The sequence below is a fragment of the Vanessa tameamea genome, chromosome 24 (genome assembly GCF_037043105.1).
Source record: "Vanessa tameamea isolate UH-Manoa-2023 chromosome 24, ilVanTame1 primary haplotype, whole genome shotgun sequence".
Classification (NCBI taxonomy): domain Eukaryota; kingdom Metazoa; phylum Arthropoda; class Insecta; order Lepidoptera; family Nymphalidae; genus Vanessa; species Vanessa tameamea.
In genome coordinates, this window is record NC_087332.1 from 4142117 (window position 1) to 4159770 (window position 17654).

At 32.8% G+C, this 17654-nt stretch overlaps 1 protein-coding gene across 1 annotated transcript in view; it reads right to left on the bottom strand.

Annotated features, from left to right (window-relative positions):
• Positions 1 to 17654, bottom strand: part of LOC113402714 (dopamine receptor 1) — a 126192-nt gene that overhangs the window by 10617 nt on the left and 97921 nt on the right. Inside the window, exon 2 of the mRNA XM_064218778.1 lies at positions 12039 to 12189. Within this exon, the coding sequence (XP_064074848.1) occupies positions 12039 to 12068 (30 nt within the window). The 5' untranslated portion in view covers positions 12069 to 12189. The remainder of the gene's footprint in view (positions 1 to 12038; positions 12190 to 17654) is intronic.

Genomic DNA, 17654 nt, shown 5'->3' on the forward strand with positions numbered 1-17654 from the left:
CACCGCCTCCAAAAATAACAATAATTTTAACTATAATATATTATCGTAATAACTTTGCTGACTTTTAAATAGTCTAAATATTTTTAATTTCATTTTACATAGTATAAATCTAAAAAATATTGTGATCATTGTTTGTTATTCATAGGTTTGTGTTAAGTTAGATTTAAAGTGGGTAGGTACATACTTATCTCCTTGCGTGGAAACACAGAACGTACCTACATATTGGTAAGTAGAATAAGTTACTTGATTATTAAATTGTAGAATAATAAGCAATTATTATTTACTTTTTAGAGCATATTATTTTTTTTCTCTTTTGAAGTCGGTTTTTTTTTGTCAAAATTTTTGTTTCTAAAAGATTCGGCCGAGTATCGCTAACGTGCTCCTTAGAATTGTTCCGTTCCCTTCCGTACCGTTACTTTGTCATGGATCCTATGCTCAGAACCTTACCAAACTTTCACCATAGTACCCTTGAAGTATATCCTTTATAATAAAAAAAGAATCATTAAAATTGGTTGGCACAATTTTGAGTTATTCACCTATTTATCGCGCACATACATAATGCACATTTAAGACTTATATCGTTTTCATAAGGATACCATCATCGTAACAGGATAAAATTAAAATGGGGCCCCACGGGAAGCACTACCTTTCAAACAAAAAAAAATTATCAAAATCCAGTGAAAAGTTATGAGGTAACAGACATATAAAAAAAAAATACAGACGAATTGATAACCTCCTCCTTTTTGAAGTCGGTTGAAAACAAACAATATTAACTTAAACGTAATAAGATAAACAAACCGAACAATAAGAAGTTTAGATTGTTTCTCCTTTGGTGCTATTATTTCATAAGGTGATTATAGTACAACCGTGTTGAATATGCTTGAACGTAATAGAAATTACTTGAAATATTGAACTACTAATTTATTTGTGTAGTCATTTTAAACGATATTCACCTATTTGCTTATTTGCATAATTTATTTTCTCAGTGATGATTAATCTGCATCGGTGAAAGTATCGCTCGCCATTTTGAACTTTTTTACGTGTGTAATGTAATGTTTATACCTTATTTATACCGTGAAACGTTTGAATTGTTTACTTGCAAAGTACGAAGGAATGTTCATTGAAATTTTATCTTATATCGTAAGTTAAAACTACAGCAGATTATGATTTAAATGTAACCGATTTTAAACGATAAAAAATAATGAGCAAATAAGCTGATAACAAAACCTAATTTTGATAAATAATTTAACTATTAAGAATGTTAATTTTTTTAAGTCGTTATGTGCATTGCTACTTCGCAGAACTACACCGCGGGTGAGAGTGGCGAGCGCGGCGGCGGGGCTGACCCGCCTCCCCCTCAGCCGCCGCCGCGCCCCGCCTGCTAGCACACTCTTAACAAATAGACATATAGTGTCACGGACTTTTTTTTTATTATTAAAAGAGGAATATATGTTTCATACACATTTTTTGAGTAACTTAAAACGTTTATGCTGCGCACGCATCGAAAGTCCATAAATGTGAATAATTTTCCCCGTTTTTGCAACATTTCTCACTGTCGCTGCGCTCCTATTGGTCGCAGCGTAATGTTATATAGCCTAAAGCCTTCCTCTATAATTGGACTATTCAACAAAAAAAGAATTTTTCAAATCGGACCAGTAGTTCCTGAGATTAGCGCGTTTAAACAAACAAACAAACAAACTCTTCCGCTTTATATATTAGTATAGATATGAAAATTAATAACTTCATAAATTCAGTTGCAACATTAGATCATATAATATACTAACAAGTGAAGTTAAATGGAAGTTTATAAAAATCACCCTAAGACGCGTGACGTCACTTTTTTGGTTTTGTAGAAAACAAAGGAAATTAATTTCATTTCAGCTTGCAAATTTATGATGTATTGTAATGGTATTGCATTTAAATAGCACTCAAACACAGCAACTTAAAATTAACAATTGTTAATAAATATAAAATTATTATAATTTCTTTTTACAGAAAATATGAAAAATAAAACAGTAACCGTATTCTACGAAAATATTTTAAAATGAATTTTAAATTCTTTGCCGTCAGATAAATTATAATTATAACTCGGATGATATCTTAAGAAAATTCGCCTTACCTATGTTGTAGGTGAAAAGTCAAAAGGATTGGTGAAAAAAGTGCGGTAGTTTTTGATTCCATACAAGCAGTTTTCCTAATAATTTTACTTCACTGCCAATTTTAATAAACAAAGCTAAACACATCAAATGAATGGTATACACAATTATCGCTTAAAATTCACGTGTTTCAAATCATTGAGCCTAGCTGAAACCGGCTTTACCCGCGCGAAATTTATAAAACATAAACTTCCAACCTCCGTTTTACTCCCTTAGGTTTGGAGATTCGTAAAATCCGTTCTTAGCGGATGTCTAGACCCTATAAGCAACCTACCTACCTAGGTGTTATAGTTTCTGTGATTTCATGATTAATCAGTGAGCGGTATATCGCTTTTATATATATATATAGATATACATTAATAAACGTGACTCCATATATACTAATATCAGTACTATAAGTGACAAAAATAAGATTGAGGTGAAGTGTTTAAACAAACTGAAACAAATATAAGATTAAGGTTTATTCATCCGCGTTTATTCTTGTAGGTTATTTTACATGAAATAATAATTATTTAAATAATAATTTTGATCGAATAATCAAAAATGAAATTGTAATATTCACTTCATGATATAATTATCTTTGTTAAAAACGTTCGGATACGAGATATAAAAATGATACGTAAAATACCTAATAATATTTGAAATATGGCAGGTATGTTGTCGTACGTATTCACTTAGAATGAGTACGGAAATTGAACTGAGAGTGATCTCAAGAACGGAACGGATTAGGATCAGGCATTCAAGTGGATGACAGACGATCCAAAACTGAATCTTGTGAAAACTATTCCGAGTCTAAAAATTTTATTTGCCATTTAAAAAAAAATCTATCAAACGATATTGAAATGTTCCCCCTGACCTATTTCGATCACGGTGAATATTCTTAACGGTAAATAGCCAATTACGTAGGAGTTATAATAGTGCTTGAGTATGTGCGCGAACACAGGTGCAGTCTTATAATTGAACGGTACTGTAATCCGACAGTACTAGAGAGACTGCATGTTTAGGCATAGGACTAACGGCTTTATGTACTTCGAGACACGGGGGTGTTAATACTGCCATCTTCCGAACTCCCAACCTAATGAGAATTTATTGATGGAAAAACCCGAACACATTTCATTGTTTGTGTATTACTCTGTGGACTGTGCCCTGTCTTGAGATCTACAACCTTATGAGTTAGACTAACGAAGCATACACTGTTGACGCCCTCGGCTTCGCTTGCGTTTTTAAGGGTTGGTCGTCAGGTGTGAAAGGCTTCGTCAGCTTTCGTCTTTCCTTAGAGTTCAAGCTTTCATTCATATCAATTTTCATCAAAAGTGGTTCAGTGGTTTGGCCACGAATACAGACAAACACACAGAAAGACAAACAGAGTTACTTTTGAATTTATAATATTACTATAGATGGTTGCTACATATTATATCATATAACTGTATTCTGTGTTCACTTAAATATATAATTACAAATCAACATTAAACAAAAAATAAATTTTGAATTTAAAACCCTGTATAATCCTGTCACAAGAATGTGAACGTTAATCTGTTCAAAACTGATGTACCAAGCACTGGCATTATAGTCTATGAGTATTGGTGACCACTATCAGGAGATCGATTTGCCAGTTTTTAACTAGTATTATGCCTTTTTCGCAAGGCAGTGTATAAAAATTCTAAATATCTCTGTTAGCTCTATCATGTAGTTGAGCTCATGTTTAGTACTATCAAACAACAGAGTCTATTACAAGAATAAATTAAAAGCTACCGAGTAAACCACTAATAAACGCCTCTTTAGTAACTATTTTTCATCCTCAAACTAATTTCGAACTTTATCACAATAGCAGAAGGCCTAAATTAGTTCTTAAAATAGTTGACGTATAAATCAGGCCATCATACATATTCAGTAGCTTTCATTGATGTGAATAGCATCAGCTATTGGATTTAATGACGTGCGAACTTATAGCACATGACAACGACACTCTAAAAAGTATTTAAATATTACTTAATATAATTATTTATTCACCAGCCTTCCAAGGTTGACTGCTGGATGCAATTTTGTCCTGTTGACCGATATCATTGGGGGCACCCTCAAGGAGTAATAGCCATCAACATCGTACATAATATTATAAAATACACTCAGTGGCAGATCTTTATGCAAGTCCGTCTCTGTAGGTACCACTTGCTCATCACATATTCTACCACCTACCAACAATACTTGATATTGTTGTGCTCTGGTTTGAAGGGTAAATGAGCAAGTGCAGCCACAGGCAGAAGGGACACACCATTACAGTTCTTAAGGATGCTGGCGCATTGGCGATGTCGGGATTGGTTATTATTTCTTATCGTGCCAATGTATATGGGCGGTGATGACCACATACTATTCGGTAGCCAAGTCAAGTGCATTCTCTATTCTCTCCATTCCCTCATTGTCATAATCTAATCGGGCTTTCCAAGGCACGGGAGTCTAAACACAATCAACTCCCAGACTCTGAGCTGATACTAAGAATACCTTAGCAGAAAAACCATTCAGCTTGAACCCAGGACCTCAGTCTTCTTTTATCTATACTAATATTATAAATGTGAAAATAACTTTGTCTGTCGGTCCGTCTGTCTGTCTGTCTGTCTGTCGCTCTTTTACTACCAAACCAACTTACCGAATTTGATGAAATTTGGTATGAAACAAACTTGAATTCCTAGGAAGGACATAGGCTGTTTGCCTAACACATCACAATCAACCCCTAAAACGCGAGCGAAGCCGCGGGCGACAACTAGTATTTAATTTAATAGGCTAGTCACTAAACTAACGAGCCTGTCAATGTTGGATATAAATCTCTGCTAATTGGCGCCATTAATTCTTCGTGTCGTGCCTGACAGTTGAATAGCATCCCTTCCGTTCCTTCCTGGAGGTTTATTCATGTCTTTTTGTGTATTAACTGCGGTCATTAATCAAAAATCAAGCAAGGTAATAGCAAAATATCCTTAATTGAATACCTGTGATAAAAAAACAGAACTGACTCATCTCACTCGTGAAATTTTGAAACTGACTTACCACGTTACCCTATTTTTTTATTATTTATTTATATCCATCAAATGCTATGATAATTATAGTCAATGTCGCATAATATATTTTGACATTTTTACGATCTTCTAGTAAGCTTCGTGTTTTGCGACCCCATTCCATTATTCCAAGCTGACTTGACTCTTTTGTACAATGTCATGTTATTCAACGTCATTGTCACTTTGAATTTATCACGTGTAAAGTTCCATATTAAATTTTTGAAATTCGAACAACATTTTTTTTCAACTTTGATGGCATTAAGCTTCAGTTACATTTTATAGGTTGAATTTCGAATATTGTTCTCGTAATCTCATAAATAATTCCGTTACTATAGTTGTCATTAAAAAAAGGAAAGTTTTGTTGTATACACATATTTCATACGTTCGTTTATGTTTGGCAACTATATTCAAAAACGAATCGTTTTGCTTACGGATAGTAGATTCGTATACAAGACGCAATTCAGAAGCTGTCATTGGTAGTACTTACGACGAACGTATTGCAGATCTATGGAGACGGATAGAACTATTTCAAGTATAAATTTTAAACTCTACTACGTAACACAATTTTTTATTTTATATAAAAATCACGATTTTATCTGATTATATTAAATGTATATGTATATAGCTATCATATTCCTCATTTTTTTTCATAACAATATTATGTCTCTGCGGTGATTTGGTGATTTTTCTTTACATCGCAAATTTCTTAATATGCTTAACGACACATTGCCATTATCATTATTTTCTGTATCCATCTGTGGCTGCCGAGCGATCGTGGGTAGGCGGGCGAGGAGAATTAAAACCACGTGTTTGAAGGTTTTACAGTTTAACAGTAATACAATCAGCACTTTTGATATTATAATAAAGTAACGACGCTCCACCAGGCACGTCTTGCTTACGACCAATGCAAAAGCATTACACAAAAGAGCCTGAAGTTGCGTCAGAGTGAAGAAACGTCCAACCGCACTATATCCAATTTTTCTGTCAAACATGTCATTATTACTTTTTTTCGTTTCTTGACACTCTCAAAACATAGTGGCCCGTCATGCTTATATATAGTAGATACTAGTGATGATAAAAAAAATATTATTTAATCGTCTTTTATCTTAAACATTACTATCAGATGTTCATTTTGGGGTTCGACAAAATAGAAAAGTTTGACAAAAAATCAGTTTTGCACCTTTGAAATTAACACCATCAGGATTTGCTTAAAGCAGTTTTATAATACAGAGCTCAAACTTATATGCAAGTACATTGAAAAACAGTAGCATAATTTTCTTTTGTCAGAAAGTTCGACTGCAAAGATTCACTATCACTCCAACTGACGAAGTAGTGTGGCCGTTTCCGTTTCTCATAAGCGATGTACGTAGGTATGTAGGTTATATATCTACATGGATTACCACAAATAAAACTTAGTGATCTATGATTAAGACACTAAAAATGATTTATGTATTTGTTATCCGTAGAACTGGAGTAATTTATTTACCACATTTTTTTAACATACGTGGAAGTACATTTAGTATTAATCTCCACATACACCTTGTTTAGATTAAATGCTACATTTACTATTATTTTAAAATAACTTCATAAATATGTTACAATAAATGTACGAATATGGCAAGAAATAGCTTAAATTATATTATTTATAAATCCTATATTGTTTGAAATTATAAACAATATTATCATATTAAAATTCACAATAAAATTCAAATCTCGTACACTATTCTATAGGAACACATAAACACACAAGCCACGGAGGCTTATTTGTGTCAGACATATACAGACACACACACACAAATATACATAATATGCGTGAATAATATAAATCTGAAACTGGATTCTTGGTAATAACTTAGCAAATTGCATGTGATTGTGGTTTTCGCTTATTGACGGTAATAGCAGTTGATTTCTAAAACACCTTTAAATCTTCTAGCAAAATACAAAACACTTTTATTCTTAAAGTGTTACTAACTCTTAGAATTTTTCCAGTTTATTTTACAATGCTAAGCGCAACGTGTATTTGTTATTTATTCTTAAAGTAAATTTAAACTTTCTCATTGCAAATTACAAAAAGTAACCAAAAGTTCAAACCAATTAAGGATTCGTGTAACTGACTTATGTAAGGGCATTCCTAAGTTTGTTATTTTGTTAATTTGTTACGCTTTCACGCCTTAACTAACCCAACCGTAACCATAACAAAGTATGTGCTTGTATCAGAACAAACACCTTTTGAAATCACAGCCTTTAATTTTATCTGTATACATATATATATATATATTTTATTTAAAGAGATAGGGTGAAGTCTCCTGATGCTAGGTGATCATCACTAGTCATATACATATGCTGGTGAAAATTATATATTAGCTACCCCATATATGGCCAATGTGCCACCGACCTTGAATACTAAAATAATATTAATTACACTCGTTCAAACTGTTTAAACTGCAACATAGCGCTACTAAACATCTCTAGGACTAGTAAGTGTCGAATGGGTAATACCTACTCTACCAACCTAACTGATTTCAGCTCGGCGGTAACCAAGTAATTAACTGTTCTATTTTTAAAAGCAAATAAATATGTAATAATAATAATTTAAACCACAAACAGACATTTCAATTTTATTTATTAGTACAAATTGTATAGATAAAATCGCCCTATATCATCTACGGATAACAGCCAATTAAAATCCAACCTATGAGAGTCTTAAGAGTTATTTTGGTACGTCTAATGCTTTAGAATTAGTTTACAAACATATATTTAAATGCTCGATATTTTATTCAAACTAAACACGAATTGTATGCTCACTCGAAAAACTCAATGGGCTTGAACATAAAACACTTCTGAAGGTCTAATATATACTAATAGCATTAGCAGTTTATACAGCTTAAGGTTTATAAATAAAGTCGTCGTGACCAAAATCCGTGACCTATTATACATATACAGGTTATTAGTGTGTGTTCATACACATAACTGTCTTATATAGAATATATTCTTCTCTATTCATTTCATAATTCTATGGAAAGCGATGACGCTGGGTTCAAGACTTTACAATTTCATTCTATTAAATAGGAGGCGTACAAGCAAATGGGATACCTTATAAAATAGCCAATACATTAGTTTACGCTTCAACATATCGGATGGCGGGGAAGTAGACAGGGTCCCAGCCTTCACCAGCTCACTTAGTAGCTACGGACACCATATGTACTATAATACGTCACTATCGTAGAGAAGTAAGATGTCTTATGTGCTTGTATTTACACTGGCTTATACACCCTTCAAATCGGGATACAACAATACTAATTATTATTGATGATTGGCGAAAGAATATATGCTCTCTTGGATGCAAAGAAATTGCTGGCCATAAATTTGAATCCAAAGTCTCGTAACTTCACTTACAAGCTAGTCACTGGACCGACGAGACAATTGTTTTTTTTTATGATAATCCTAGGTGGACGAGCAAATGAGCCACCTGATGGTAAGTGGTCACCACCGCCCATAGACAACGACGCTGTAAGAATTATTAGCCATTCCTTACATAACACATACAATACAATATATAACCATTGCGCAACCAACCTTGGGAACTAAGATATTATGTCCCTTATGCCTGTAGCTACACTGACTCACTCACCCATCAAACCGGAACACAACAATACTGAGAGCTGGTATTGGCGGTAGAATTTCTGATGAGTGAACAAATGGTCAAGGTTAACGTATATTTAGTTTCAATATCATATTCAATCTATGGAAAAAAATCGTGTCGATTTAAATTTACGTCTCCAACCAAGGAATGACTAACTAAATTTGTCAATTATAAAGTTTATTAAGCCTCATAAGTTGCTGTCTACGGTTTCGTTTGCCGGTATCTGGGTATTACCAATTCGACGTGGTGGTTCGATGTGGTGTCACAAGAACGAAGTAAATTAAAAACATTGTAAGACATACTGTAAATACTTATTGACTCATTGACAGATATTTCTGATCGACAATAATTGTTGTATTGTTTGATTTCAATTTATTTTCTTATTCAAATGGATGAATGTATTGTTATCAGCTTAATAATAATAAATATTCAATGTTAATATTACATGATTTTAATTTATATATTTAATGTAATTTATTGATTTTTGATTATTATATAAAACAGCACCTGACTGTATTAATATAATTGTTATGAGCAAGATGTGTACACATGCTTAGGAATATTGTATTCTGTTTGTGTACCTAATAAAATTTTGCCAAAATATATAATAAAAATCAAATTTAATATTTTTAGCTAATTAAGACCATTTCAAATAAGAAATATATATATAAAAATACATAATTATGGTCACAATATGTAACACGTCACATTACATCATAACCATGTAATTAATTAAATTAGTCGTTTGAAGTATAAATTAATTTTAAATTTCGAAATATGGAATGCAAAACTCAAATTATATCCATATAAATTAAAATGTATATCTCTGTCTGTCATTGTTCGTGCACAAGACATGTTTTTTAATTTTCTAAATGTGTGTTTCACACATTCATGAGAATTTCCAGCTCACAGCTACTCACTTGTTCTATTGAATGTGGTTGTGTACTCTTTCCGCTTAAACCCTCGCAACTGGAGCGACGTAATTGCAGCTGAGACATCATTCGTAAAGTAAAACGCGAAAGACATCGAGATTTTGAAAAGGGATTTAATTTTCTCGAGACGTAATTATTAAGTTTCATATTTTAGTTGGATGTGAAGACATGAATAAAACTTATGTAAAATACTAGTTGTCGTCCGCAGCTTCGCTCGCGTTTTAGGGGTTGGTTGTCTGTCTTAGGCAAAAAGTAGCCTATGTCCTTCCTTGGAGTTCAAGTTTGCTTCATACCAAATTTCGTCAAATTTGGTTCAGTGGTTTGATAGACTGACAGACAGACAGAAAGAGTTACTTTCACATTTATAATATTAGTATAGATTTATTGAGCCTAAATTCCTAATGTTTCTTCTTAATTGTTATATTTTTTTATTATTAAATGCCTCGTTACTGTTGTGGTTAAATGTAGATTTAGAAGACCGGGGTTTATGCTTTTTCAAGTAATTTGCAGTTTCGCATTCGCTATTTGGAGGTTGACAATATTTTTCGTTTCTCTGAACGTTATATATTATATTTGTGAAGGTAATTTATAATGTCAATGTATGCTGAGAAACAATCGTCGCTCGGGGATAATCTTGCAAAGCTGCACTGGGAAAAATCGTTTGTCGGACAATAATATTTTATTGTAGTTATTTATTTTTATGGACCAAATAAATTGTTAAATAAAAAATACAAATGTGGCCAGTCGAATAAATTTATTGAAAATAGAATTTTTTAATATTTATAATTCGAAGTAATTAAATCTTATAATTAAATATAGGATAAATATTCAATTTTATATGTTGCGCATACAAAGTGAATACATATTTAAATATTTATACCGGATTAAGTTCAATTGAAAATGTCGATATCAACGTTGAATGAATAAATAACGATCAGCATTATTTCGAATCTTTTTCGAATGTAAATTCTTGCAATAAATTTTAGTCCATTTAAATTACTCTTGTCCTATTTTCCGCGGGCGGTTTATTCGTAAAAACTTACGTCGTTTGATCCATTAATATGAAACTAGGAATAGGCATTATTATATGTAGAAATATAATAATATATATTTATTATAACAATATACCGTTTTGAGAATTGATATATTCAGACAATGCAGGACAAGGTTTTCATGGTTGCATGCGCAAACGATTTATTTCCTTTTTTCTTTCATCGATTTAGGGATTTCTAAAGACGGAGGGTACACCGCTGGCTTCTTTGTGGGTATTCCGGCGTAGTAGGGCACACTTGGTGTCCTGAGCACCGACTGGATCCACATAACACACCCCACACTACAAAGAATGAGAGCAGCCCATACTATGAATATCTTATATTCTTATTTTCCGCTCCTTTTAAGCTTATCTCGTATGTTAGGAGTGGGGACGACAATAGCCTAAGAGTCAGTACCAATTCTGCGACTTTTTACATCTCTAGACGGCCATAAAATCATTGCGCATATTTACGCTTAAATATTTCATTTAGGGATTTTTGGTTAAGTTATGTATAAATCTTATTAAAACTTAGTCGTCTTATTCTAGAAAAATATACCACTACATGTTAAAATTAATTAAATAATTTACTAAAAATTTTAAAAATAAATTTAGCTCTGAGCATGGACCTTAAAAATGCTTTAGGAAGATTTATCTTAATTTGTCCATGAATTTTTGGAATCATGAAATTAAATTAATATTTAAAAAATGCCCCAAGCGTATTTTCCGGTAAAACGATTAGCATCACTTTATAAAAAAAACTTTACAGATAAATTATAGGAAGAGTCCAGCTCTTTTGTTTAAAGGGAAAATTAATTTGTACAAGATTTGAACGTTTCCAAGATATTAAGAAATGTTCTAAAGAGTAAGAGATATCCAAAAAATCGATTAAAGATTTAGAAATGGACTAGCAGTAAGTATCATTGGTCTAGAGGCTAGCGTATATGGTCAAAGATCACGAGTTTTTGAGTTCAAAGTAATTTGGTTTTCTTTTAGGAAATTCTCAATATGAGCAGCTAGTAGTGCCTTTGAAAGCATGTAAAACCTGAAGGCTTGTATTTGAACTCTTTCTGGTCATGTGAGATTTGACGTCTCATCGAATTATTAGAGTGAGGGAAAAGACTAGTCTTTCAACGGTCGCCACCGTAGCTGGCACAGGTCAGGAGGACAATGATATTTGGTTGATTGTCTGCGCCCAAAATATTTTATCGGATTAAGTTACAATACACTCACACTTGTGGGCGACACGAAGTTGAGATCCATTTTAAACGTTTATCATCACCATGCTGTATTCAGATCTTCGTGTCCATCTTCCAAAGGAAACACTCCAACAGGTTTCGAACCCAAGCTATATGAAAGAGCTCCATCGTATTTCATTACATATCTGAAACAAATAAGATCAATATCAATGATTGGATTTAATGATAACTTGCTACCTTACTAGTGGTAAGAGAGCCTTATTTTCAAACAAGAATTATGTTCATACAAGTATGGGATGATGGATCGAGGAGATACCGTAGTGCAAAGTGAGTCTATACTTATATTAATATGCTAAAAAGTTTGTATGACTGAACGTGCAATCCAATTTAACATACTGTAGCGTATTTTGGATAAGGCATACATTGAAACGTTAATTATTTTCAATTGTATGATTTTGACGTAATACGTACTTCTCTTCTCGTGTGTGTCGCGGCAACGTGTGTATCGTAAAGTCAGCTCATGTAACGAACGATTATTTTATTCCTATACTATCGTATAAATAATGTCACTCATTCCTTGGCTCGCGCTCATCAAGTGTGTGAAGACCAAGGGAGCGCTCCCAAGAAGAAAGTGTCTTCGAGAGTAAGAGCCCGGATTACGTTTTCAATTTCGAACTCCCTTTTTTATTCATATCAATACAGTCCACTTATCTATCGCGCGTACACATATAGACATAGTTTCCGATTCGATTAAAACTTGCAACTTAATGTATCTTCTAAAGTGATGATTAAAATAAGGTAAAGATCAATAAATTTGTTGATCTTTGATTCATTGTAATCATCCTCTTTACTACGCTTAGTCAAATTAAGCGTAAAAAAACTTGATGTGATGTTTGTCAACCTTTGAGAGAACCCGCAGACCGGTGCCTATGTTTTTGGAAAGTCCTTTCAATAAACTTGGGACACCGAAGGGACACTCACGGGACATTTGGTTCTCTATGTAAACAGCTTATGCTTTTAGATCCATAAAGATTTTCCCATTCAATATATGTTTAACCCACTTTTCATATTGTATTAAACTAAGAGTCCAAATTAAAATTCCACGTAATGAAAATGATACATATACACAAGCGTAGCATCTTTTAATATCAAAATATGATTACAAGTATTTAAAACGGGATGTTTACCACGTTCTTACATTATCTACGAATGTCTTGTTCACGAGGCTAAAGTTCGGGGGTAGATGTTGACGGCATTAGAAGTGTCCATATCGGACTACCTCTTTTCTCGCACGTTTGCTGCGTAAACACTGGTCACCACTACCATCACATATATTGTAGATAATGTCGAAATATCGAGCTCCACCAGATAAAAATAAAAAACATGGTAAATATCCCGTTTTAAATACCTGTAGTAATAACCATGTTAATTTAATATCAAAATATGATGTCAACTATTGTGTTGTCCATAAAATTGACACAGAATTATCAAAAATAAATATGCCGCCTTTAATAAGGTGTGTGTACGCCCTTTACTTCTGCCAGAATGTAGCCTACGGAAAATTGCTAGAATCTTTTCGTGTGACAATGAGACCAATGGCAATTTTACTAATAATATAAAGAGATATTGGTTGTTCGTTTCCGGTTTTGCCTAAAAATAATAATCCGATTGATATAGAAATTTAATATCATTTTACGTTCGTTTTAGTTCAGACAAAAGGTAAACAGTATGTTAATACGCTGGTAACAATTGTTGTTTCTATTCTTAACGCAAGGTGCGCTTTGTTAGAGAAAAAATTTGAATTTTAGACATTCGTTGCAAACAGAGCCGAGATGATCCAGTTTCTTTCTGACCCAGTGGTTAGAAGGCGTGCATCGTAACCAATGATTGCGGGTTAAACCCCAGGCAAGCACAAATGAATTTCCATGTGCTTAATTTGTGTTTATAATTCAGCTCGGCGGTGAAGGGAAACATCGTGAGGAAACCTGCTGTCTAATTTCAACGAACCTCAAAGCTCAAAGGGAGAGGAGGCCTTAGCCCAGTAGTGGGAAATTTACAGGCTGTTAATGTATGTTGCGAGGAGGCCCAAATCAATAAAGTATTTACTTCCAACTAACAATATTAGTATATAGTATTTTCTTACAACATAAGTTACTGAAGGTGTAGTACGTGCGCGGTCTACATAAAATCTATGCTCCCTTGATGGACATATATTTTTTCTACGTCCAAGTTATTGCCACAGCCTTTGATCAGTCTTTTCACTTAGATCTTTTGTATGAAATGTTGAGATTTTTTTGTGAAAAATGATTTTCATAAATAAGATTTTTATAACTAAAGATCTATACATAAACACAAATTGAAAGAAATACACTTGTATCGTATTTAACACAACAATGCCAAAGAACAATATTAGTGAATGAATTATTTTTAATTAAATGTAACTCTTTACCAACGTATCTGACCAATACTATATTTCCGTTATGAGGTCTTTGCTTAATATATAATGGTAATTGTTTAATATCAAGATGTTGGCGCTATCGGATCAAATACAATTATTTGAGCTGCTTGGTTATCCTTTGTGCTTCCGAAATAAATAAATTTGATGAAATATAAAGGAATTATACAAAAATTCAGATAAACTATAGTATATGTGCTATAAATCTTAATCGATATATCAATTTACCATTGGGTTGGTTGTCAAAAGTAACTTTGACTGAGTAGTAGTGTGTCTTATAAAGTTCTCAGCATATTGTAAGTTAAAAAAACCATGAGACCTATTTAACACTTTAGTCAGATTCCATACACGATTAAAACCGTGTTTAACAATAATTAATCAATGTTTGATATAGCTGTATGTATACGTTTAGGTTGTGGTGATAAGAGGGTTACTGTTATTTCGGGGGCGCGTGAAGAGACAAATTATCCTCAAGCTGGGAACTGAAACTTGTTGCTATTATTACTGTTCCCATTCTCTTTTTAACTGGCAGCTAAGAAAATAAAAAAGAATGATCAGTTTCGGATTAGTTGAACAAACGATAAATTTATTTAAATGGACTCCTGCCTAGTGTCAGTGGTTGGAACACATATCCTAGGCAAATATAGCGGAATGTTCATGAGTTTCTTTTGGTTTCATCATTCATATCGTACTTATCGTTAAGGAATACCCACACGGGGAAAACTGCACGTGTTGGATGTCAATTAAAACAGACTTTATTTTAACAATTAATCTTTTATTTTTATCCGTAAGTATTTATTGTGTTTTATTTTTTCTTTTTATATAAGAAACAAGAATATAAAATTCAATTTAACCCATAATATCCTTCTGAGAACAATTCGTCTCCTTCCTGTCATTTCCCACCGCATGATAATTTAAAAGAGTTTATATTTCTTATTGTTTCGCCTAATATGCCCAAAATACTCGAGTTTTCTATTTGTAATAGATATCTCTTTAATACAGTGTACCTACATCTCGAGCGCTTAATTTTTTTGACATGGCCCGCACACCGTGCCAAGCGCGTATCGAAGTTATATGCCGGTATATTTTAGAAGCAGTTATTATTTATAAATATAAATTATGTTTTAGAAGCAATTTATAACGAAAACTAAAACTAAAATGAGTCCTCTCATACTTCACAAATGAAGGAATCTTGAATGACAGACGGTATATTTTCGCGTTAACTTTATGAAAGTCAGGGATACGCATAATGCGATCCAAATAAATAACTCCTTCAACCTTTACGAACAGACACTATAAGGGATAAATAATGTTATCGATAATTGTATTTAGTTCTTGACCCTAGCTGGGTCAATTGCGTAAAGGTACCTATTAAGCGCGCGTTTACGTGATCAGACAAAAATTAGTTAAAAATTTTGGTTTTGTTTGGTTTCGACCTCGATTTTTAATAGTGTAGTGATAATACATACTGATTTTGGTTTAAAAATTACATATCATTTAATTTCCAAGATACATATTTGACATAGCCTAACATAACATAGCTCATATATATTAAAGTTCAGCAAATATTTACGAGGATCGATATTAAAAAGGATAAGAAATTTAATAACAAAATTCTATAGACAATAATTTCCTGATCGTCGATGAGAATTATTATAAAAACAAACTTGTTTTTTTTATTTCAAATACAACATGAATAAAACGTAGTTATGACGTGTACCGATTTATATTTTTTCATATAAAATTTTTCACGTTTCCAAGAAATCGCCTATCAGATGTTATATATCCCAGACATAATTATTAAAGTAATACAATAACTTTGTAAAACATAAACCGCTTTACTAAAAATATAATCTAGGAGATAAAAAGTTAAACAATGTTGTGTCTTTTTATTTTAAATGTCAATTTTATGACGACAGAAAAAGAGTACCTAACGAGACATCGACAGGACCCAAAAAAAAAATTTTTTTTTTTTTTAATTACGCCATTTCTTATGTCCTTGTGATTTTGGCAGAGTAGAATAGGATCTTTTGTTTAGTATTTTTGTTTTGTTAAGTTAATGGAGCGTAGAAACAATTTTTCTTTAGAAACAACATGATTATTACACATTTCAGGCGAATTAAAAAATAAATAATTCAATGTTAAAAGTATTTTTTTTTTAGTTTGTGTAGAAGGTGTGAGATTAGCTTATTGGTGTTATCTATATCGTTTTTTGAATTTTTGTTATTATGTCTATTAGCGCGCCATGGGGGTAAGATCGAATTGTATGCCGTGACGCTAATCACGTCATACCCCTCTTTTATGTCGTCACGCCCCCTCTCCGACGCCACTTTCTATGCTTATTATTCCGTTCGATTGTCACTAATGTATGTAACTTCGCTTCAACTAAGGGTAACTTAATATATTAAATGTGAAAGTGAGTTTTTCATCATGACATTTGTTTACACATCTGCTTTAATCATAATACGTTTGTTTAATCCAAAACAGCACGATTTTTAAGACATTTTCTGCCTCGCACAAACACTCTGTGGAACCAGCTTTCGCCGTCGGTATTTCCGAATCGATACGACTTGGAAACCTTCAAGAGAAGAACGTACTCCTCCTTAAAGGCCGGCAACTTGTCTGCAACTATTCTGCCTCCCGGTGTTGCAGATGTCCACGGGCAGTGGTAGTCACTTTCCATCAGGTGAGCCTCCTGCTCGCTTGCCAACTATCATGTACATAAAAATAAAATCAAACGTGATTGAAGCCACGGACGGAAGTTTAATTTTAATAAACGGAATTATAATTCATATACAATGGCTGTTAAATCACGATAGTCGCACTTTCGTTGCGAAATTGTTAAATCATCGTGTATATTCATAATCCAACTTTGAATCCGTACGAATATTAACGTCAAAACTTTATACAAAAATTCACGTACACGGAAAGAGATGTACTTTGATTTTATGTTAATAATTTTGTTTAACCAAATTATGTTAACTATTTAATGTTTGTTTAGGTACACCTTAATTTTAATACAGTTCAACTATTACTAAAACTAATTAATTCGTTTCATGGAACGTTAGTTTGAAATAACTGAAACTTATGGGTTACGACACGGAAATATGTCCTTGGCCGAATAAAATAAAAAAAATATTTACATACCTAGATGTATACATTAAAACATTTGTAACTAATCATCGTAGCTATACG